Genomic DNA, 23842 nt, shown 5'->3' on the forward strand with positions numbered 1-23842 from the left:
GCCATAGACCAGCGTGGAGAGCTCATCAGTGGCCTTTAGTCGGGTACAACTTAAGAAGGCAGCGGCTTTTCCCCGTCAAAGGACTCCCTTCCAGCCAGTGGCGTCGGCCGATTCTCATGACCACGATAGTGTCACAAAGCAGGGAGTGGGAGATAAAAGGAGATAGTCCCCTCTCTCCATAGTCGGGAATAGACCTGTCTCTCGATTGTGGCACCGCTCCCCGCATTGTCACCCTAGCAGCGTCATGAGGATTGGCCGACGCCATTGGCTGGAAGGGGAGCCTTTGAGGGGGAAAAGCCGCTGCCTTCTCAAGTTGTATCCGACTATAGTCGTTGTTAAGTTGGGCCGTCTCCTTCCTGACTGGAAGGATGCACTACGCAGAGGTATTTTGGAGTTCAATCCTGGCCGCGGTGGCCGCGTTTCGATGGAGGCGAAACGCAAAAGGCAACCGTGTGCTGTGCGATGTCAGCGCACGTTGAAGAACCGCGGGTGGTCTCAATGAATCCGGAGCCCTCCACTACAGCGTCCCTCATAGCTCAGGCGTCCCTCAGGGACGTTAAGCCCCAGAATTTACCTTTTTTTATTATTTCAAAGCACAATGGGACAAAGCTTTCGCACGTCACAACGTCGCGTCTCAAAACCCTGAGAGCTAGCCGCTCCAAAACTTCGGATGTTTCTTTAGATGGTCGCATAGTCCACGGTGAGAACGACAGATTCCTGCAGCTGCTCAAAAGAAACCGTAGCCCCGTAGTCACAGCCGACCCCAAGCGCCCCAAATGTGCGGGGCCACACTCCGTTCACCTTCCGAAAGTCAGCCGCAAATCATGCCCGGAAGCGCAATTTCACGAGTCTCAGCGATTAAGGACCTCCGGACGCCTGCGTGTGGTGTGCGATATGCGATATCGCACCTAGTGCGAGATAGCAGCTGGATGGATGGCTTTTGGGGTGGGGTGTCTCCTACGAGGGGAATTTCGATCTGCGCTCTCGAGTTGTATGCGACTGTAGTGGTCGAAATTAACCCGAAGCACTCCTCTCTGGCGGGCCTCGCGGCTAACAGTGCCACTACGACCGGTAAAACATTCATGACTCAGTAAATTAACCTGGCGGAGCGCACTTCTGCAAAACAAATCAATGAGCTACAATTCTCCCGGGACCGATCGAAGCAGAGCGGGCACAAGTCTCGCAAGTCGACACTCCCGAATTAGGTTTCGTACTAAACAGCGGCTTACATGCGAAGCATTCTTAAACCAGTACCCATTAGGACGGGCTCTGAGTAAAACAGTACTGCAATCCGCCTGGCCAGCATTCGCTGTTGGGCAACTAGTTAGTGCGCCATTCTTTGAAGAACGCGGGCGGAAAACTACCCGAGTACAAGAACAAAAGAAACGAAACAGACAGGGGCACTGAATCCTGTTGTATGATGACGAGTTTTAGCAGCGCAAGGGCAGCTTTGGTGAAGGAGCACCATGGAACGAGCTATCTTCCTTTTTCACAAGGTGGGGTCAATGAACCAGTTTCCAAGCATTTCCCCCCAGAGAAGCCGACCACCGGACCGGGCTTTGAAAGCTTGTATCATGGGTTTAAAATGAATACACTGGAAACCCCGCACGTTGGATGTCCAATCGGGTACTTGTTGGAAAGCCCGCTCCACCCGCATACGAGGCAGATGCTCAAATCCCTGAGCTACAGGTCCGGTCTGAATTAAATTACACCTTTCCTCTGTTCACCGCATCCCAACGGGCATTAAAACTCCCTTGGACTTCCTATAGACGTTTCAGGACGTCCGCGGGACGTCCAAGAGAGGTTCCGTGCCCATCGGGTGTGCGCATCGCCCCCCCCCCCCCCCCCCTTGTTCCCGTCCGCGGAGTTTTCTGGGCTGCTTCTTAAATCCTACTGGAAGTAGTAGTAGTAGTAGTAGTAGTAGTATATGGTTTTTAATGAACATGGTAAATGGAAGACAAAGGATTGCTGCTAGCCCCGCCATCTGCCATCGCGTCAGGAAGCACCTGAGCTGGGGCAGCGGAAATAAAGGATAGTAGGCAGTGTGTAGGAGTGAAATGAAAGAGGTGAGGGGATAGTAGAAAGGACAGCGGAAGGGGTACACTGGTAATAAATCTATTTACATATTAACCCTCGTACAGGGTTTCTAGAGAGGGCGCACGGAGCGACAGGCGTGTCAGAGACCACCCAGACGGCGCGCACGCATGCCCTGTGCGGCATGACGGAGAGAACTCTCCGCGGTGGCAAGGTCCTCCTCTAGCCTTTCCACAACTGCAGGCGTCTGACGAACGCGACGCGACGCGCGAGCGTGTCCCCCCGGGGCTTTCACTCTGGCAGCGCCGCGATTAATTCCGCGCAGCGAGAGTCAAGGCACGCCTGATCTCCGGCGCGATAAGGAAGGTCGCGCTCGAGATCCCCGACGCCCCGCTCGAGAGGAACCCTTTCGGTGCGTGCAAGTAGGAAGGACGCACTGCGCCTCTCCGAAGGGCTTTGAGAAGTTCAGCATTCCAGCAAGGACCTCCGCTGTCGACGGAGCTGGATGAACTTCAAATACGACGGTCGCCGTCCCTAACCATTGTTCTTTATTCATGGCCGACATTAAAATGAAGTCATCATCACTGTCATCATTACCAGGCAAGGCAAAGTTCGCTGAACGACGAAAGGCTCTTCCCGTCGGAATCCGATTAGACGTGCCCTGCGTCAGTTAGTGACGACCACCCCAATCTCATTCGTAATCATAATTTCGAAACTCCAGATCTAATCCCAATAGACTCTCGGCCTACCTCCGCAACGTTTCGTTTCCACTGGTCTTCAATCCATTACTCTCAGAGATCATCGGCTGTTCGCACACCATCCACACTGTAGTCGGATAAAATTTAAGTCTGCAGTGAAGCTCCGCCCACATTTAGCACCGTCGCACATAATTCCTCCTCGATGAAAAAGTAGACCGTTGTTGAAATCTGTCTTGTATACTTAAATAAGAAGCTTATCAGAAGAAAAAACTGATAAGCTCTAGAGTTTCGGTACCTGGCTTGTTTAAGACAGCCTTACATTAAAAAGCTGACTTCGTTTACTGTTACGATCGGCCAGCGGTGTAATACAGTACGCCGCGGTCGGTGGCCTAGTGTTAGCAACTGCTGTTTTTTTTTTTTTTAAGTTGTGTATTATTATATATGCCCTATCCAGGTCCGCTTATTCTTCTGTACTTCGAAGAGAATATCATGAACTCGGCAGTTTGTTCCCTCCCCCAATCTGCGGTCTTCCTGTCGCTCAACGTAATAACCCCCAATCATTTTCCTTTCCACGACACGTTCCGCTATCCTCAGTTCAATTTCAGCCCTCTGCGTTATCCATCAAGTATCGGGCCACAGAGGCGACTACCGGGAAGATAAAAAGGGCATTTACTTTCGCTCCGAGAGATATCAGTTCATAGTCCATAGCTTCCTGCCAGATACATATATCAACCCATTGTTATTCTCCAAGTACTTCCTTTCCTCGTAACCTATATCATTCGCGATGGGCAGATGGGCAACGCCTTGAAAGAGGGTACGAAGGGGGCGAAACCGGGCGGATCGAAAGGGGTACAGAGAAATACAGTTCCTCAGGAAGAGCCGTTATCCTCGCTGCTCGGATAGCAGAGAACACGTGACAAACGCTCGCGCATCCCACACAGCTACGCGCTTGCAGCCAGCTACACACACAAAAAGGGCAAAACACTGAGGCAGCGTATGAGTACCGAGCGTTAGCAATGTCGAACGAATATTGCATCATTTGCAATCTTCGCTATATCCGGTACATTTTTTTCATTATATCCGGATATCTAGTTTTGTTTGTTTTTTTACGCCAACGTATATAGCGCAAGAAGACAAATCGTTTGACACCACTTCGAATATCCTATGTCAATTAGTTTGGCCGTAACGGACGTTTAAAGTTTCAAGAAGTCACGGTTTGGAGAACCAAAGGCCGCCGGTCCGAATCCCTCTGGTATGCCACGCTTTGATTCGACTAGTAATCTTATGTTCCGTAACGCACTGAATCGTTTGATACCACTCCGAACATTCTACGCCAATTAGGTGGTCCACAGTGTGTGTACCAATGGTACCACCCACTGGTACCACTTTGAATGACCTTGTGTAACGCGTCCTTGAGTAATGCGAATGCTAGAGCTAACGCTCTAAAATGCCCAAAGACCAATATGGCGCCCGGCTGTAAATGCTTCCAGGGCTCTCCAAAAAGCAATGCTCGAAAGAGGCAAAAACGAAGCGCGCAGAGAGCGTCCTCTCTGCGCCGGAGCGCGTTCCGCGGGACCACCGGACCGTCCCGAGGAACGCGGCTCACCTCGTCACGAAAGGAGGAACTCGGCATTCCTCGAAGAGGCGTCCTTGCGGCACCCCCCCCCCCCCACGTAACACTTTCCCCACACAACAGGAGACACGATGCAACCTCGCGGCCGCCGCACATACCTACGTCAGCGACGAACTGCGAGATACGCCCGGCGTCGGAGTAATTCACAAGGAACCCTAAACCGACAGTCGTTTTCTTTGTTCCTGGGGCATTCCGTATCCTCTCAAGAACGGCCAGAGTACTGGCATGCAGATGAGAGGGCACCGGACCCAATGCAACGCGCTCATTGGCACCTCTGCGCCAACGTGCGACGACGCACCTCCGAATGACGTACGGCGAAATCTCGTTAAATTCGAACTTCCGGTTTATCCGAACTTACACTTTGGTCCGCTCAACAGTGGGTGTGGTTTCGTTTGTATTTAACGACCCAAAGCGACTCAGGCTTGGTGGTGCTAGCGAGGTCATCTATCGACCTTAATCTACAGTCTGTACGCTTCTGCATGTGTTTCTCCCTTCCTCTCTGCCTATAACGCCAGCCAATGGTTAAATACTGCAGTGACCAATGGCTCAAGCCCAATTAGTTTCGGTCGCACGATCCCTATTGAATACTTGTTCGCTAGTACTTTGTATTGTGAGTGCATAATATTATGTGTCCGGGGAGGGGGGATTTCTTTAAAATGTGACTGATGGACAGAAATGTACTGCATTGAAGGCCACTAGCAACTGGCCCCACTACAGCAGCTTGTTTACGTACCCTGTACGTACCTATCCCAGGAATTGGAAGCCGACACCCACCATCCACTGCGGATTTGCCCAGTGTTGAAACCAACCAGACCAGGCATCAATCAGCAAGGTGTCTGCACCACTCGATAGGGCAACGTCTTACGATGCTCGGATCGCACCATCGGTCCCTTTTGGTGTTCATTGGATCAGAAAACCTCTCCCGGTTCACGAATCATCCCGTTTGATGCTTTTAAGGCCCTTCATAATCATCAGCCTACCTACACACACTGCAGGACAAAGGCTTCTTCCATTGCCCTTCTGATTAACCCCGTCCTGTGCCTGCTACAGCTCCCTTGTCCCCGTAAACTTCCTGGTCTCACGCGCCCTCCTGACTTTCTGTCCCCCGATTCCACCCTTAACCGCAATCAGTGATCTCGCCATTGCATTACATGCCATGCCCATGGCAATTTTTTCTCCTTGATTAATCAACGACAAGAAGCAATGATTTTGAAGGCAGTTAACACTGCCTAAAGTAAAAGGAGAGGAGGAGGCTTTCCAGAGCTGCGCAGAACACATACTGAAAAAACAACACCCCGATCAAAGATGAAACCTCGCACGAGACAACGCTATGCCTCGATCACGGCGGTTTAGGATTAGCGAAAGCAGAGCTTTCGCATTTCTTCCACTTCGTGTATTTCGACGGATCGCGAACCGAGTCATTGAGCACGTCGGGGAGTTTTTCACCACATCCCAGAAAGCGAGAAACGAGGCCAGCGGACCGAGAGACCGCGGATGATGGAGTGAAAAGCGAGAAAGAATAAGCAAAAAAACAAAAAACAATAATGAGCGAAGAACCAATAAAGAGAGACAGAGAGTCACGACGAATACGTGCAACACGGATGCCGATGCGGGTCTGGCGCGAAATCACCCAAGCGAGCACGCGCCGGTTCCTAATGGGGTTGGAAGCGGAGACCCGCCGATCCCCGCGTCACGACCGATCATGGAAAGAAGAGGAGACGGAAGGAGAAGGGTGGGGTAGAGAGAGAGAAAGAGGTAGAGGAGAGCAATGCTCTTAGGTCATATCAGTTGGGAAACTGTTGTTGAGAAATTGTCTATAGTCGGATACAACTCAAGAATTGCAAGGATAAAAAGCGTAGCGCAAAAAAAAAAACGAGGACTCAGAAAGACACACACAACGCTGAGTGCTCCCGAGTCTTCTCTGAGTCCTCGTGTTTTTTTGCGCTACACTTTTACCCTTGTAGTATGAATCAACAAGCAAAAGCTTCTACTCTTCTGAGCTCGAGAACGGACCGGCTTTTACCCCTTCAAAGGATTCCCCCTTCCAGACAATGTCGTCGGCCGATTCTCAAGAGCCTTCTGCGCGACAATGCAGAGAGGGAGTAACCCCGTCAACATAGAGTTTCTTACTATTACCTAGAGGGAAAGCTGGCGGCGCTGCCCTTCAGCCACCCTGGACGCCCAAAGCATCATGGGGCGGTGAGCTACTTGTTGCGGCACAGTCGTAGTTTTTCAGGAACACGGAGTGTCATTACTAAGATGTTTCATTCCAAAAACGCTGTCCGTGTGTGCGCAGACGACTTTCGCGCGAACGCAGTGTGCAAAAGCCATAGTAGTGTAAACGCGATGACACACGACGCCAATAAAAGGTTTCACTTTTCCGAAATGCCATTAAAAAACCTCTTATAGTATTTAAGCAACAACATCTTTTTTGAAAACATATTTACTTTTAAAAATGCGCCTGTTAATTACGAAGTATTAGTTTTTATAGTGTTCACTACTTGGCCAATAGGAGAGCGAGTCTTCTCTTATTTTGCGCAAACTTTGTACTTAAATGCTTTTCTGCTCGTTTGTTGGAATCATTAGAGAAGATATTGAATATTAGGACGTTTGTAGTTATCAAACAGCTTAATTTTTTATTATATTTTGGCCAAAAGTTGCAGTTCCGCAACAAGTAGCTCACCGCCCCATGATGCTTTGAGCGCCCATGGTGGCTGAAGTGGACTCGAGGGGTCGCCATGCAAACTCCCATAGACGGGCTGCCAGCTTTCCCTCTAGGTAATAGTAAGAAACTCTATGCCCGTCAAGGGGGGGAAGAAACTATTTTCTTTCACCTACCACTCCCTGCATTGTCACGCTAGCAGGGTCACGAGAATCGGCCGACGCCATTGGCTGGAAAGTGTTTCTTTTACGGGCAAAAGCCGCTCCGTTCTTGAGTTGTATCCGACTACCTATCATTGCGCGATGAAATGGCAGCTCATAAAATCTGGCATAACTAGGACGGTCTTCAATATTTCCACTATACACAAAGACAACAAAGAAACCTTGTGACCAGAAAGTCACGCACGACAAAAGACGACGACATTTTCGAGTAGCGGAATCTCAAAAGTGCGGAAGTGACGTCAGAGGACGCTCGGAGCTTAGCGCACACTCCCTGAACAGTACCGGGGAAATACGCGCTCTGAAACTGACGTTCGTTGACACTGCTCTCATCATACGCGTAAAGAGGAACTCTAAAGGTCAGACGTTGAAAGCCCTGACATCATTTCACTGTGACGGAAGTGACAAGGATTGCGAAATTTGAACGACGCGTCCACTTAACCTGATGAGTACAGTTACTTCGTCTACGGACATATGGGAACTGTGAGTCAAGTACACTAGGCGCGAAAGTTAATTGATTGGCTTATGGGGGTTTAACGTCCCAGCTGTGTTTCTTCCTGCATCGTATACGACTTTCATTGTTCAAGAAATGATTTCTTTTAGCTGACAGCTGGTTACATTATTTGAAATTACCACTGTTCTAATCTGTCACGTTTATTGCCACGCCCTTGTCTTTAATAATGTCTAATACTAAGCTTTCCACGGCTTTCATTGTGCTGCTGCCATGTAAATGGTCTCTTGGGCCTCGTCAAGCTTTTTGTGTAGCCTTTAGCTCAAGAGACCACCCAGTTCTTTCTGGAAAATAAACATGCACTGTACTGCATTACAAAGAGACTTAGGCTACGAGGGACGCCATAGTGAAGGGCTCCGGAAATTTTGACCCCCTGGGGTTCATTACCGTGCACCGACATAGCACAGTACACGGGCCTCTAGAATTTCGCCTCCATCGAAACTCGACCGCCGCGGCCGGAATCGAACCCACGTCTTTCGGGTCAGCAGCCGAGCGCCATAACCACTGAGCAACCGCGGCGACGGCCGAAAGCTCTTTGATTACATCAGTTGCGTTAATTCCAAACATAGCGCAGGCACCAAAATCCGGCGCTCTCTCTGAATCTAGGCCTAACCACCATTAATCTGTTGTGTTGGGTTTAAAGGCTACCATGCGCAAAGCTCATGGTGTAGGAAAAGTGTTTTCTGCTGAATTTCACAAACATGCGGAAAACTATCAGTGGTGTAGAGGGCGAGGACTTAAAACGTTAGTTCGTACTTGTCAGTAATGATAAATGAAAGCAACTTTTAAAAATGGCTGTTAGCGAAAGCTTTAAATTAGGTCAGGTAACCTCAGCGGCCATCCTTGCCTGGCCAAGGATCTCGAGGCTCCCAACCCATCAAATAAAAAAGCCCTCAGCCTTCATTTCAGGAACGAGAAGGAACAACCATTAAATCCCACTGGTTATTTCCATCGTTGACGGCGTACCGTTCGAACTGAGCGGAAGCGGAGAAAAATGTACCAATTTCAAAGCTAATTTAATGACCGACATAGGACGCCTGCCATTCTATCAATATTTTTTCACTACAACAAAAAAAATTCAAGGCTTTACTCTGTGTGTGTCTTCGAAGAACGCGGATAGACACTATCCACACTGGCAACCCAGTGCCGACGGCGAACATTAGCCTAAATAGCAACGTCGCTGTTGCCGCTGGACGCTAAGTACGGGTCTAGCGCACTACAATGTAAGAACAAAAACCAGCGCACCCGCGATCCCTCAACAAAGACGTCAGAGTCTCCTGCATACAAAGAAAGAAAATGCTGCGAGGGAAAAAAAAAACAGTCGATCGTATCAACCCTGTTGTTAAGACATGGTTACCCGTGTGAAAAACGATTACAGGCGCCGTAAACGTACGTCTTCAACACGCTTTGCTAGTCTATTTTTTACAAGAAACGGCGAAGGCATTTATCTGAACGCAGAATCAGCGTTCCCACAACGCCGAAAGCTATTCGCGTCGATCCGACGATTAGCACGGCCCCCGAAATCGGTGGTAATTTGTGCTCAGAAATAACGGCGCGCGGATCTAAACGGCCGTAGACAAAGCGCGAGGATCCCCGCACCTGTTGATACAGCCATATCTCATGGCAAGCACCCCAGGTATGGAGCCCCATGGGGGATACTGGGGCCCTATGCGGCGTTAATGTTGGCAGACAAAGAAAACAACCCGTTTCCGACTGCAGGAGCGCCCGTAAGCAGACGCCGCAACGCCATAGCTTCCGGCGGAGCAGACGAACTTTTATATTGCAGACGAAAACCGGTAGCAGACGACGCCACAACAAGCAAGGCACGAAAGAGCCGCTGCACGACCTCGCGAGCCAATGGCCGGCGGCCGTACAAGACAGTTCATCACACTTTAGCCGGGACGATTAAACGCGACCGGTAGCGGGGAGCAGATTAAGCGCAGATTAGCCTCGGGCCGACGGCGTTATGAGGGAAGAGGCCTCCGGTGTGCCGCACCATGCAATTCAGAGGACACTCCTCTTTCTTCGTGGGTTGGGCTGCTCCGTTGGGAGCAGACGACCGACCGGGCAAAGAAAGCAGACGACGCCGGCAAGAAGCAGACGACGCTGGCAAGAAGCAGACGATGGACCGCGAGAAGCAGACGACACGGCCTCGAGCGCAGACGAAAAAAAAAGAAACGGCTAACGGACCAATGTTCGGGAACTGACGGAACGGTAGCTGGGAAAAACGCTTCCCTTTGCCGCCGGCAGAACAATCCGAAGCACTGGAGTCCGCGCCGCGAATATAATACGCGGGCAAAAACAAAAGAAATGGCGAAAAAAAACAGCGGGCCTAACCGGTTTTCTCATCTAAGCGTTTTCACGAACTTGCGGGGTGAGGAGGGGAGGGGGGTGGAGGGGAGGGGGGAGATGGTGCGTAATTATTCTCAAACCGCCCGATCACGGCTTCTCCCTGCTTCCTTCTGCGCATGCTCAGTGCGGCAGACGACGACGAAGATCATTAAAGCTTCCTTCCATCGTTCGCGTCGTCTACTATCATCTGTTGCAGACGAACCATAGCCTTTAGCGCTCCGTCCAATGACCACTTCCAAACTACTGCCGGGAGAAGTCAATTACCAAAATCGAGGAGCAAAACCACTGCCGGAGTGAGCAGGCGAGCTCAATTCCAGTCAAGGAAATAAATTAACAGGAATCGCACTGTCATCCAAGCACCATCAAGGAGAAAGAAGGCTTAATATCGCAGAGCGCAGAATCACGCAAAGCAGAGGAAGGGTTAAAAGTGGTTCAGCAAAGTTTCTTGGAGCACATGATTAATGCAGTGGACAATAAGAACTGCCACTTGAGAAAATAGAATAACTACGACGAAATGTGAAAGAAGCAGGTGGAGAATAAAGAGGACCTCGAAGTGGGCGCAGAAGATAAAAGCCCGATAAACAGCTTCATAGTGCAGTCGTCAAGAGGTATTCAAAGTAGCACTCCAAATGAAATACCCTGAGCGAAGCAGCTCAAAGTCGTAAACAAAGCAGGTTTACGGAATGTCATCAACCCGAAACACCCTCGACAGAAAAAAATAACCAGCTGATCAAGGGCTCCATTAGGGTTCCAACAGAGACCTCGCAGGAAAACAAAGATGTTGAGCCCGACGGGGATCTGTCAGGGGAGGGTGGTTAAAGTGTCGCCTAGCCCAAACAACTTAACCGGAACGGCTATCGATAAGCCGTTTAACTAAAACCACGTTGTCACATGACCATTTCACAACCTGACAGTCTAGTCTTCGCGCTTCGATGTCGTCCAATTAATTTCAGCATCTCGAGAGCATTACGCTGACGAACTCATTCAACCGGCAATGACCTTAAAGGTAGCGCCGAGCGGTACGAAAAGAAAATATTGATGTAAAAAAAAAAGCGCACAGGACAAACCGCTCCGGACCGACATCGCGACGCCGACGCTATGATGGATGTCCCGCAGCCACGCAAACACGGCGCGCCAGCGCACATTCCAGGGGCCACGACAAACGAGCTTGCAATTAACCGCACCTTTTGACGAATCATTACAGCACGGGGGGGGGGGGGGGGGGGGGGGGGGGGGCTCGAAGAGGGGGCAATCTCGCCTATATACACAGACAAACCACTTTCCGGCGGACAAAACCGTTTTCCTAGCGTAATCGACCGAGGACGTCGCTATCACTGCCCGCAGGTTATGCGACGACACTCTAAAAAAAAAATCGCAACGCCGACCTCTCACGTGCGTAACGCGCCATCCCAGCGCATTACGGCGCCCAGCAGACGACCAAAAACAAAACACCCGCTAGCAGACGACGCGGAAAAAGAAAAAGCAGACGACGGCACGCTGCTCTCCGCGGCGCAGACGACGCGAATAAAACGTTGCAGACGGCAGGCGGCGAGGGACCGCCTCGCGCAGAGCGTTGCGCGCACCGGAACAGGAAATGCGGGACTCGCACGAAAATGATCTCCGTCTCGTCCTGACGAAGGCTAACGGCTTGGAGGAACAGGTTAAACCGTACGCGCTGGAACGCGTTAGAGGGGTGAACCAAGGTGTAACACCCTCGAGGGTGGTGACCCAAACAAAAAAACCAAGGCGAGTTAAAACGTAAACAGGGAGAACGCGTCTGCGAGCCGGGCAACGTTGCAGTCCCAAGAAAAAGTAACTAGAACAGCAGCAGCATCAGGGCGAACGGGATACAAACGCGTACAACAGAAACGAAAACAAAACGGAGCCGACTGCAGCGCACTCGAGGTACGTTGCCACAGGGCATCATCATCATCATACGCCGGTGCGCGCGAGAAAAAAAAAAGCAGACGACAAGAAATAAAGCGCGTCAATTGCTCTCTGGGTGCGGCGGGAAATTCTCTTGCCGGTCCTTGCGGCTACGCCAAGACGAGTCGGGCGTGCGTTTAGATGAGGAGGCCTGCGTGGCTGTTGCTGTTTATTTGTTGGTGCTAGCTCCACCCCTCCTCCGCCATTTTTCCTCCTGCTCAAAAAGTGCACGCCGGCTCATAAAAAAAAAATCAAAACTAAACAAACACTTCGGGGGCGCAGAAGGAAAGAAAAACGGTGAATACGCAGCGCCACGCCTCTCGGAGAAAGTTAAAAGCCGCGAAGTGATGAACACCGACCTCAACGAAACAAACAAACAAATTTCAACGCGACTCAAAGCACAAATGTTACCGCTTTGTTTTCTGTGTTGCTCACCGCCTCGCAGCTAACGAAAAACAAAAAAACAAAAAGCGAAGGTGAATAGCACTCTGCCTGATGCTGCGCGTATATGTTTGTTTATTATTTTTTTCTACGTCATAGATCGTGAAGTCTGCGCACCCGAGGAATCCGGTAGCTAGCTTTCGGGACGGCAAGTGAAAGTGAACGCAGCGGGGTGCTCGAAAATGAAACAAAAGATAAATATTGAACGAAAACTTTCGACACTCACGCTCACTAGGCGAAAACAACCAGGTCTTATTTAAGTCCGCCAGCGCGCTCGCTAAAAGAAAATCTTAAAAGGAGCAGAGGTTTCCGAAACACAGCAAACGGAAGCTCGGTAGAATGAAAGCAGGGAACAACGTCTGCTCGCCCCCACAGTTGCCGGAAGTGGAATACAGCAGACGAAAGAAAAAGCCCAGCAGTACTTAAGGGGTTCATCATGGCCGCCGCTTCCTGCACGAAAACCGTGCTTATACACAAACGATCGCCGTGTTTTTGCTCGCATAACTTCCGCCCAAACTTTTCTTTTTTTTTTAAGCGAAAGGCGAAGCCGTCCGCAACACTGTCGTCACGCTTCAAACGGTGCTTTTGAAAATGCAGACGAAGATAGTTTTTTTTCTCCAGAAAGCAGACGAAGAAAATTTCTTAAAAGAGTATAGACACTTAACCCTTGGGTGCGTGTCTCCTTGTTTGTCATGATGCGTACGGCATTATTATACCTTGGTTACCACGTGGTATTCTCCTATAACCGCTAAATAATTTGTAATCGAATTTCTTTTCCGCTCTGTTTCGGTTTCAACAGCCGAACGATGAGTGTGACGTCAAAGCGTGGTTATAGGTCCCGTGAGGGTTGGAAAAACTGCAATATAATCGCTGCTTCCGCATTCGTTGTCATTCCGGCTCTAGAGGAAGGCTGGCTTCAGCACTGCAGTAAATTGAAACGATGAAGCAGCGATTATATCGACGTTTCGCCGTGCCTCACGTGACATGTAACCACACTTGACGTCACAGCCATCGTCTGGCTGTTGAAACCGAAACAACGGGACAGAAAAATTCCATCCTAAACTATTTAGCGATCGTAGGCGAGTACCACACGGTGATTCATGCATAGTAGTGTCTTGCGCATCATTAAAGAGAATAAAACATGCGACCAAAATTAGGTGTCTATAATCCTTTAATCCCACTGCGCTGCTATTAAATCCCCCCCCACTGCGCTGCTTGATTGAAGAAACAAGAGCGCTTCATGTTTGAAAGTCTCGACGCTTGCATATTGATATCGTAGCCGGGCGCAGTTTAAAAAAAAACTACTCACCAGCTGACGCCGCACATTACAGGCTGAGGCTCCTCTATGGAAACCCACAGAAGCTGGCACGTAATACATTGCATATTGAAACGGGCTATAGGGAAGGAAGTCGACCATTAAAGGTGCACTGAAGAGGATTCTGAACTTGTCTTTTTGCCGCGGGGACTCGATCTACACGTTCCTAGCATTCTTAGAAACTGCAACTTATTGCCCTGTATGGCCGATTTCCCTAATTAAATCGAATTAACGTCCGGCTCCCGCCCTTTTTTTTGAATTCTGCCTCGTACGGTGGGCGGAGTCGACCAACGCGTGGAGTGCCTTTCACCCAGTCCCGTGGCGGCTTGCCGCTCTGCCATCGGCGGAGTAATACGTAGTAGTCCGTAGTAGCAAATAGTCCGCGCGTATTTTTATTTCTGCGGGCTTATTTTGCGGCTATATTATCTGCGAATGAAACTATTTATTCATGGAAACCTAAAAAACAAAATAAAGCGAAAGCAAAGCTGGCTGAAAGGAACTTCACGCGTTGGTCGACTCCGCCCATCGTACGAGGCAGAATTCAAAAAAAAGGGCGGGAGCCGGACGTTAATTCGATTTAATTAGGGAAATCGGCCATACAGGGCAATAAGTTGCAGTTTCTAAGAATGCTAGGAACGTGTAGATCGAGTTCCCGCGGCAAAAAGACAAGTTCAGATTCCTCTTCAGTGCACCTTTAAGTAAGTAGGCATACAAATGCCAGTGAGAAACCATCGGCTGGAAAAGGGTAAAGAAAGTGTCCGCAGTCGATTCTAATGCAGCTCATACTTTTCCTCGATGCAACTAAAACATCAAGAAAGCTCTGAAATCTAAAGATTAGGCAAGACGCCACGAATGAAATTAGACGTCCGTGGTAAATCAGACGCACAACTACTGGTTGAAGCCATATTTTACAGTCTTACTAAGATTGGTGGGGGGTTTAACGTCTCAAAGCGACTCAGGCTATAAGGGACGCCGTAGTGGGGGGCTCCGGAAATTTCGACCACCTGGGGGTTCTTTAACTTGCACTAACATCGCACAGTACGTGGACCTCTAGAATTTCATCTCCATCGAGATCAGACCACCGCGGCCGGGATCGAACCCGCGTCTTTCGGGTCAGCAGCCGAGCACCATAACCACTGAGCCACCGCGGCGGCTGTGTAAACGAAAGGATATATCATCTAAAATAAAGATGTTTATTAAGGTCTGTCGATAAGTGAACGACTTCGCTGGAAAACACCGACCGGCAGCTAAAGAAACCACACCCAGAAGAATATGAAGCGTGAAAAAAAAAAGCGCTAGCATTTAAGGCACTGCCCTTAAAAAATTTTTTTAGACTGTCTATAGACCTGTCCATCGACTTCTGTCTATATAGCCTATAGATTTTCTATAGACGAATCTTAATGAATAGACTATTGTGAATACCAATCCTACAGACAGCCTACAGGCAATGTACAGACTTATATCCATACACCTTTAGTAGCCTTTTCTCTATAGAGAATATGTATACTATGAATGGACAAAAATTCTAATTACAGCGAAATAACACAACATTACAGGCCAGGCAGGAGGGCGTATACCCTCCACCTGATCCAGAGCTAGCCAAAGGGGAAGAAACAACGTGGAGAATTAAGACTCGAAAATAAACACATATCCAAACCTGGTTCAGGTCAACCACATATGGCCAGAAGTACGATCGGACAGATGCTAACAATGTGAGGATAGAGGGTTACTAGACTATTATTATTCGGGAGTGTGATAAGGGTTCAGGAAGAATAGCGGGGATAACAACCAAGACTACATGGGAGACCCTCCTGCAAAGCACAGAAAAGAACTAGCTCAAGCAGTCCGACTAGCTGAGGATGTTGCCAGGAGTCAAGAGCTTCCGGCCTACACCTAAGCTGACCACCCGAACCTTGGGGTCCTGCCCCGGGGTTTAGGCGTGGTCTATTCTGCAGGAGGAATAAAGTTTACTCTCTCTATAGGACGGCAACAGTCTGTAGATTGCCTAAGGACTATTTTTACAAGGGTGACAACAACAAAGTACAACGAGGCAAGCTTGGCTTCGCCGTCATAAAATCGACAAGCCGAAACACCCACCGCACGCGTGTCAGCGAAGCCTACGTCTGCATAATGGTATGTCGTGAACGGCTCGGTTATTACATAAAGGGAAAAAAACACCTGCGACGACGAACGCACGCGGCGGGGATGTGCTCATTAAACGAGGAGGAGGCAGGGGGAGAGAGCGGCAGATATTACACGCGCAATCCTCCGACGTGGAACTCCACACCTGCGCGAGCAAGGGAGCTCTTACGCGCCTCCAATTAGCGAGAGCTGACTGACGACAGGGCTTCAAACGCGAAAGCTCGAGAGAGCAAGCACGCCGGTTTAGTCCAGTCAGTAGAAGGTAGTAAACACTTAATCCAGGCAAAAGCCGCAAAGTCTGCTACGAGAAGACTACTTTACCACAACCAACTGTACTTTATTCCTTATATAACATTCAACTGTACTTCAGTAGCCTTTGTTATGTTTGTGTCTATTTCATTCTTGCAACCGATTATGTAACACCCACGTAGGAAATTTCTCCACCGACGTTGGTCAAATGGATCAAAGATGTTCAGATATTTTTAATCCGGAATGTATTCCCAGCTGCAACAACGCCTGCTACGAGATAAATATTCAGAACTGTTACATTGGAGCAAACCTATTGATAAAACGCCGTTCCACTTCCGCTGTTCGTTCCAGCTTTATTGTGTTATTACTAGATTCTTTTTCCGCTTTGACTTACACGTTTGTGATATGCCAATCCTGTTCCCCATGATGCAAGCCCTATGTTAAATATTTAGACCAGTAAGGGGGCAGGAATTCAAAGGTCATAGGCGATATTACCAAGTCTCAGCCCACGTGACATTCGTACAGGTGCAGATATCAAATAGGCACAGGATCTACAAAGTGCTGAGTGACTGTAAATCAAGAGTGGAGAGCAATCTTCCGCACCACGAATACTCACTAGTTAAACAGCGATCCAGCTTCGAGGACCGCCGCGTCACCACCGACGTCTTCGGGGCCTAATCCCTTGTGACCCTTGAAGACGAGCATGCCGCCGCCCTCCAATTCCTCGAGGCACATTGGATAACTCCGTCGGGATTCCAGCCGCACGCGATGTCACGGCACACAAAAACCAGAACGAAAAAAAAACAAGATGGCGACGGCCAGCGGTCACACGAGAGAGGCCCGCGGGGGTTTTCCTCGGCCAGCGTGCAGAAGCAGACGACACCGAGAAAGCGCGCGCCGTGTTCACAACGCCAAGATGGCGGCGCGCAGCGCTGTAGCAGACGACAAACGCGGAACGCAGAAGCGGCAGCCGGAGAGGACCATGGGACGCCGTTGTCGACGACAGTGTACCGTCATCAATCCATCTCGTTCACCTCCGTACGACACGAACAGAGGAGAGCGCGGCGCCACAGGTTTTTGCACGTGTTGCAACAACGTCGATGCAGCTGCGCCAAGCGACCAACCTCGGGTGAGCGGTCTTTTTTTCTTTTTTTTTCCTCGCAATAATTGCTGGCGGGACGCACCAACCGCCGCCGTGGTCGGGGACTCCTTGCCGCAGGCTGAAGGCGAGCCGATCAGCCCGCGTAACAAACACTTGCCTAGCACAATAGCCGTTCTTTTCCTTGCTTTCCTCTTCGTTTGGAGAGAATCCCTAAAAAAAAAAAATCGAGATGACGTCACTTATTCGCTCTTTTTCCAACGCTCGTGGGTGGCGAAATTCCCACGCTTCAGTGAAAGATCGCCGCCGAACAGATGCGCTCGAAACCGCAACGCAAGAGCAGACGACGCGGCGCCCGGAAAAAGTGCAGACGATTACTTTGTCTTTTTGCTTTGTTGGTTTACATCGTTCCGGAGGAACAATGCTATGGGGCGACGTGTAGGAACGGTAGTAGCATGAGGCTTCCTGCCCACTCTTTTCTTTTTTTCACAGCCAGAAGCAGCTACGACCTCCTCTTCCCAGAAGTCAAAGCGCCACGTGACAGCGCATAGTCGAAGGGTCGTGCACAGCAATGTGGTTTGACGTCATGAGTCGCATACATCATGATCCGCGCGTTATTTAACACGCTGGCGACATCGGCGGTTTGAAGAGCGCTTCGTGTAAAATAAAAAGAAAGACCTTCTGGCGTTTAAAGCACCCGAACGAAATAAACGGCTCGCTGAAGCCCACGATACGACGATCGGTAGGTAGAAGTCGATTCCAGCTCGGGGGACCTGAAGCAGACGACCAGGGCGCGGCGGCAGCGTTGTGGCAGACGACAACGATCCCGGAGCTGGGAACGTTCAGGCACATCTGACGTCATCGCCAGGACTGCTGGCTAGCGTCTCCATCGCCGGGGGGCTTACATACACACATCACCGAAACGTTGTGGCGCGCGAGCGAAGAGGTTTTCAACGAGGTGCGACGAGAAACACTGGAGAGACAAATCTCGCAGGCACGACCTGACGGCGGAGCCGGCGCAAATCCGGACAAACGCAGACGGTAATCCGACGAAAGACAGAACGCAGACGGTCCTCGGTGCACGCCGGGTCGGACGCAGAACTCTTCGTCGTAACAAGCACACTGACCGATGAGTCGATGATGAACGATCAGTGGCACTGCACAGCAATGCACAAGCAAAACCCGGCACGTTGGCAGCACAGGCGCACAGCTGAGGACGACACGGCTGCACAGCAACGAATAAGCAGCGGTGAGGCACACAGCTCCAGCGCAGCACAAGCGCTGCAGGCGAACGTGAACTCCCCGGCGGCGCGACCCAAACAAAAATGGCCGCCGCTCACTCCGCTCAAAGCCCTCGACCGGCGTCGGCAACAGAAAGGAAATTGCCGGCAGGGTGAAGCGAGCGAGTGCCGTAGGAGAGGAGGCTCCCCCCCACCCCATCACCGCCCTCTCCCTCGACCAATCACATCCCCTCCGCTCGAGCGGAGAGCCTCCTTCCAGTCCAGAGAGGAGGAAGCCCTTTACGGCTTCGGCTTTTCGAAAGCGGTGCTTGCTTTTCCTTTTCCTCTTCTTTCTTTCATTCTTTTTTTTTTTTCATTCCTTCCTCTCCCTGTGCCTTTGGAAGCGAGCTTCGTTCAAGCGAGGCCCAGCACGACGCACCCCTCGGTGAAGAAAGAGAGTGCGTATCATATTTTGGCACCGAACGGAGCGGACACCCGCCGATTTTTTGTGCGCGCGAGAAGACATCCTTCCACAGAATCAATTACCAAAATAAAACTTCCACCTAGTTTCCCGCCCGGACCTGGGCGAATCACAGGACCCCAATAAAGCTTGTTCTCACTCTCTCTCCCTCTATCTCTAGTGACCAACCTTAGCAGACACGCTAATTTTATGTAGCACACCAAGCAAGTATTACAGCTACATCAAAACTAAAAGCAACGCAATGATGTGAGACATTGGGTCCCACGTATATACTGTTAAGATAAGAATCATCTCTTCCTCTGCCACGCGTGCATAAATAAAAAGAAACTATCGAATAGTTAACACGCCTTACGTCTGCACGACAATCCCGCCATGCCATGCGAACGTACTCAATGGCATTCGGTCCCTCACTTCTAGTCGCCACGTAATAATCTCATTCCCCTGTGAAATGCGTATTCTGGTCGCCATTCTAATGCACCGTGTATACTTTGTCTGAAACACTATTCGGCCAGGAAACAAACAACTTACACATCAATTTCCCTCTGAACAGCCATTTCTTAAACATGTTGATGCAAGCGAAGCCATTTTACGATACTTCGAGTCGGCAATGACCAACTTGTGGCCACTTTGCTGACTAGCCTGAAACTAACGACGCCAATCTCGGCGAATTAATTATACCGTTACGTTACAACGACAGGCTTGGTTGAATAATATCCGCATGAGAACAGGAAAACTTTTCAAGTGCTTCCCGAGCTCTACCACCGTAGCGTACGGCGCGAAATTTTCAACGCCTGATAATGCCCATGAAAATAATGCCAGTCGCGAAATTCAGGCACCTAAAAATATCATTTGGTGAGCCCATGTGGCACGGGTACTCGAGATGAATTCGTTTCTGTGCTCTGAACGCCGACCTTGTGACGTCAAATCAACTACACTACAGAACGACATAGTTTCGGATTGACGTCAAACCGCATATAAAACGCAAGATGCATCGCGAAACACGGCAAACAAAAAAATAAATGTCGTGAAAGATGAATTAGGCTGACAACGAACATGAAACACTGTTTTTCTTACTAGCAAAGACGCATCGCTTACTGCAGTTCATGCTCTCGGGCGAAAGCCGTCATAGACAAGCTTATTCATTTGCAAGTGCACTGGCCTTTAAGTTCGCGGGTTCGTGCTAAACGAGCGTGTACACAGTACGTGGCTTTGCAGAGGAAGTCATTGCCTTTACTTCCATGCATTAAGGCCAAATTTGCCGACGCCTGACTTCCCACCTCCTGCCACGAAAGAACAAAATAAAAAAAAAACGAAAAAAGTCACGCCGGTGAACTCCACATCGGCCGACATGCAAAACGCGTAGCCTAAAGAGAAAACCGCCTTCACCATGTAGTGCCCTACAGTACAATGACGCCCTCTATGATTACGCGCTGTCAAACAGTGCTCAGCAAGTTTGGACGCGTATCACGGTGGCAGTTGGCAGATAAGAGACATCGATACTACTCAAGCCAATGTCGACGAACAATAGCGGTCGCAGGGCGAGACGAGGCTACAACAGTCTCACAATGCCGCGACCAGCAAACACCACTTGGTAGCAACCTGTTTGCTGAACCCGCGCGAATCAGGCAGCAAGGTTAGGCACTTGTTCGCGTTTATTCGCAACAAATACGGCTCGTGTCAGTCCAGGCCCGACAGTAAAAATGGCGGCGCCCTGACATTTACAGCGCGTGCATCCCGTCCAGTACAGCATTCAGCTCCAAGCGCTAGTCCCCCTTCCCCCTCCATCTCTGAATACTCCGGCCTGTCGTTTAGAAGCCCACGGGGCCACCTGCACCATGGTAGCAGACGACAGAACTCCAGGGGGCCGGCTTTGGGTCGTGGGGAAGACCCCCTGTTTCATCTGTATGTTCGTACGCGCCCAACAACGTCCCGTTTAACGAACACTGCGTAATGTGCCGCGCAACTAGTCTACATTAACCGAAGTAGGTTTTCTATTTCAAAATATAACTAAAGGCTATACCAAACGAGAGAGGGAAGGTCGACGAACAACACGTCATCGTCTGCGACATGGTCGCGCACAATGCGTTTTTTTTTTTTTTTTTTCTGTCGTCTGCTACGCGCCGGTAGCTCAAAACCGCTCCCGCAATCGGAGACGCACCGATCCATGCAAGACCGCGAAAGAATAAGGCTCGGATATTTTCTCAAAACTCCGTCATTTTTGCTTTCTCCAAGTTTGTCGGAATGCGGTTCCCTACGGGTGCATTCAAGTTCTCGGCGGCGGTAGGGGGCGTCACACACACAAAAAAAACTTTTATATATCTGCGTTCGCATATCGTCGCCTGCTTTCGACTGGCTTCTTGCAGGAGCATCCTGGGAGAGGCATTGATTCGGCCGCGGCGGAGCGAGCGACAGCTTCCGGTAACCACGGCTGCGCACTTCCGGTTTTTCCCGACCTTATCTGACATGTCCGCCGGATGCTGTCAAAAGACTCCCGACAAATTAGAGGTCAAATATTGGGCGAAACAGATCGTAGCCTCGAACCAGTGCCGCTGAGACAAGCGAAAGGTGGCTACCTATACCATGCGGTCAGGACCGTCCTGCCTGCATGATGAAAAAAAGAAATTACTATAGGAGGCGTTATGCAGCTATGAAACTAATGAAACGGAATCCACTCAGCACAATGCGTACAGTATTTCTCGATGCGCGCATACCAACATGCTCGTGTTGTCGACGTCTGAATTCGAATGAGCGCAAGCACCTCCCCCGATGGGCACTGAACTTCCGTTAGACATCCTACAGACATCATGAACATCCGCACGACGTCCAAGAGAGTTGCAATGCCTACTGGGCCGCAACGATGACAGTACGGCTTTGGCTGTGAGACCGGACAACGCTGTGATGATTATGATGATGATGATGATGACCAGCGTCGTGATAGCACACTTAGCGCTGTAAAGGCTCGGCTTCATTTTTCCCGCCGCGGTAACAGCGACAAGTTTCGCGAGTGTCGTTGACATACAGCTTGATGGTCTTGCGGGGGCCGTCAAACCACCGGACTGGTTTAGTAGACATTGAGTTAACCTGATAAAGGAGAGTGTCCCTTGCTGTATTCGGAACACTAGCTTTCCAACAAAACTCGCCTTCTTCACTGCTTCAAGTCGCGGAGAAATCCAGCGATTTACGGTTGAAGGTAGCACACCTAGCATTACTCCACCATGCTACGGTGACTAAGCGGTCATTGGACGACAACGCCACCTAGCCGACGACGTCGCAGACGGTGCGCGCCAATCTGCAGACGAAAATTTGAAAGCACGGGCCGAAGCAGACGACACAGTGCGAAGGATAGGGACCTACAGACAGGCGAAAGCCACAAAGGGGCCCCAGAAAGACGTCGCCTAAAAAAAGCAATAAACACAATTGGCGACGAGAAACAAAAAAAAAGAAAGAAAAGAACGACATGTCCCAGCTCCTGGCGTCCCGCTCATCCACTTTGCAGTAGCTAAGATATACACACGAGTTCGCAGACAGGGAGAGGAAGGAGAGCTAGCATGAACAAGAAAATAGATAAAAAGGAGAAGTAAGGCGCAGTAAAGAGCCCCCGGAACGCGTGTCACTACCCCCGAAACCTCCAGGACCCCCGCTGCGTTCGGTCTATCCCTCACGGGAAGACGGGAGCTCTCAAAAAGCCCCCTTTTGTATCCCGATTACAATCCCTCCCGCGCACCACCCTGCTCTCTCTGTCCCTCTCTACCTCCTCCTGGGCTCCCTCTCGAATCGGCTTACGTACCCCGACATATCAGTCCATACACAAATATAGAGTGACGTACTGCTGCAGCGCTCGACGGCAGCGGCGTCTAGCGGGAATCGCGGACAACTGGCGGCGGTGCAAGCCACTCTTCTGCGCTCGCATCTGTGCGTAACAGAAAAAAAGGTATATGGACAACCGAGCGCTTTAGCAGTGCGAGTTTTGAGAGGTTGCTTTTTTTAGAGGAATATCAGGTTTAGAATACATGCGTGTAGAACGTTCTCGCGCTCGAGTTCGCGTTGCTGCCTTAGCGTAACCCCGAAAAGATAGCGTGAAAACATGAAGTCGTAAGCTTCAGACAAAAAATTCAGGAGGAGCACTCAAGTCCCCTTACTGGAGCAAGGCGAAAGCCTTTGTGCCATTATGCTGAGCTATCTGGAACGCTTATGGTTCCTCATTGTGAGTATTTACTTGGTGTTATGCTCGTTATAAGCGATTTCGGGTTAGGAAATACACCACCTTCGTTACATCCGGTGTGTTCGTTATAACCGATTTCGAGATTGCCAACGTATACAGCGCGAGAAGAGAAATCGTTTGATGTCACTTTGAATGTCTTACGCTCGTAAAGAAACAATGTGCTAAAACCAGACCATGATCTGTCGGGGCGTTTTGAATAAATTTTTGTTGCTATTTTAAATTCCACATTCTAAAGGGCAGATCGAGCACTGCACAGCGTGCACGGTAAATAACTTTTACTCGAAGAGTCAGCTACTTTGGGCTATTTTAACATGTGAAGCTACTGTTTTCAATGCATTTTTTTTTTATTCCCACCCCGGTATTATTTCTTTGAGTTCAGTGGCACGCTGTGAAACATTGTTTCATCTGGTCTTCGTTTTCTTTATCGTATATACGGTGCAATTTTATGCATTATTACATTCTGACTTTATCAATTATTCGTTTGTTTTTCGCTCTTTCTCATTCGGTCTTCGATTTGTTTTATTAGATATAAGATGCAATTTAGTGCATTATTAAATTTTGACTTAATCAATTATTCCTTTATTTTCTCCTCCTCTCTCTGTGCTTTCCTTGCAAACCCTTAACCCTTTTCAGCCCATG

The 23842-nt window shown here is 49.7% G+C and overlaps 2 protein-coding genes across 4 annotated transcripts in view; one reads left to right on the plus strand and one right to left on the minus strand.

Annotated features, from left to right (window-relative positions):
• LOC149330794 (uncharacterized) overlaps positions 1-23842 on the minus strand; it is a 100863-nt gene that overhangs the window by 34787 nt on the left and 42234 nt on the right. The window contains exon 1 of one of the 3 annotated variants that reach the window (XM_089561467.1): positions 16798-18710. The exons of the other annotated variants lie outside the window; for them this stretch is intronic. Coding sequence (XP_089417593.1) covers positions 16798-16916 — 119 coding nt within the window. The 5' untranslated portion in view covers positions 16917-18710. Of the gene's footprint in view, positions 1-16797; positions 18711-23842 lie in introns of those variants that run through there. 3 annotated transcript variants of the gene reach the window in all.
• The window catches only part of LOC149330796 (uncharacterized), a 91771-nt gene continuing 84988 nt past the window's right edge, over positions 17060-23842 (plus strand). Inside the window, exon 1 of the mRNA XM_089561469.1 lies at positions 17060-17310. Within this exon, the coding sequence (XP_089417595.1) occupies positions 17098-17310 (213 nt within the window). The 5' untranslated portion in view covers positions 17060-17097. The remainder of the gene's footprint in view (positions 17311-23842) is intronic.

The sequence above is a fragment of the Amblyomma mixtum genome, chromosome 9 (assembly GCF_055824585.1).
Source record: "Amblyomma mixtum isolate Tamu chromosome 9, ASM5582458v1, whole genome shotgun sequence".
NCBI lineage: Eukaryota > Metazoa > Arthropoda > Arachnida > Ixodida > Ixodidae > Amblyomma > Amblyomma mixtum.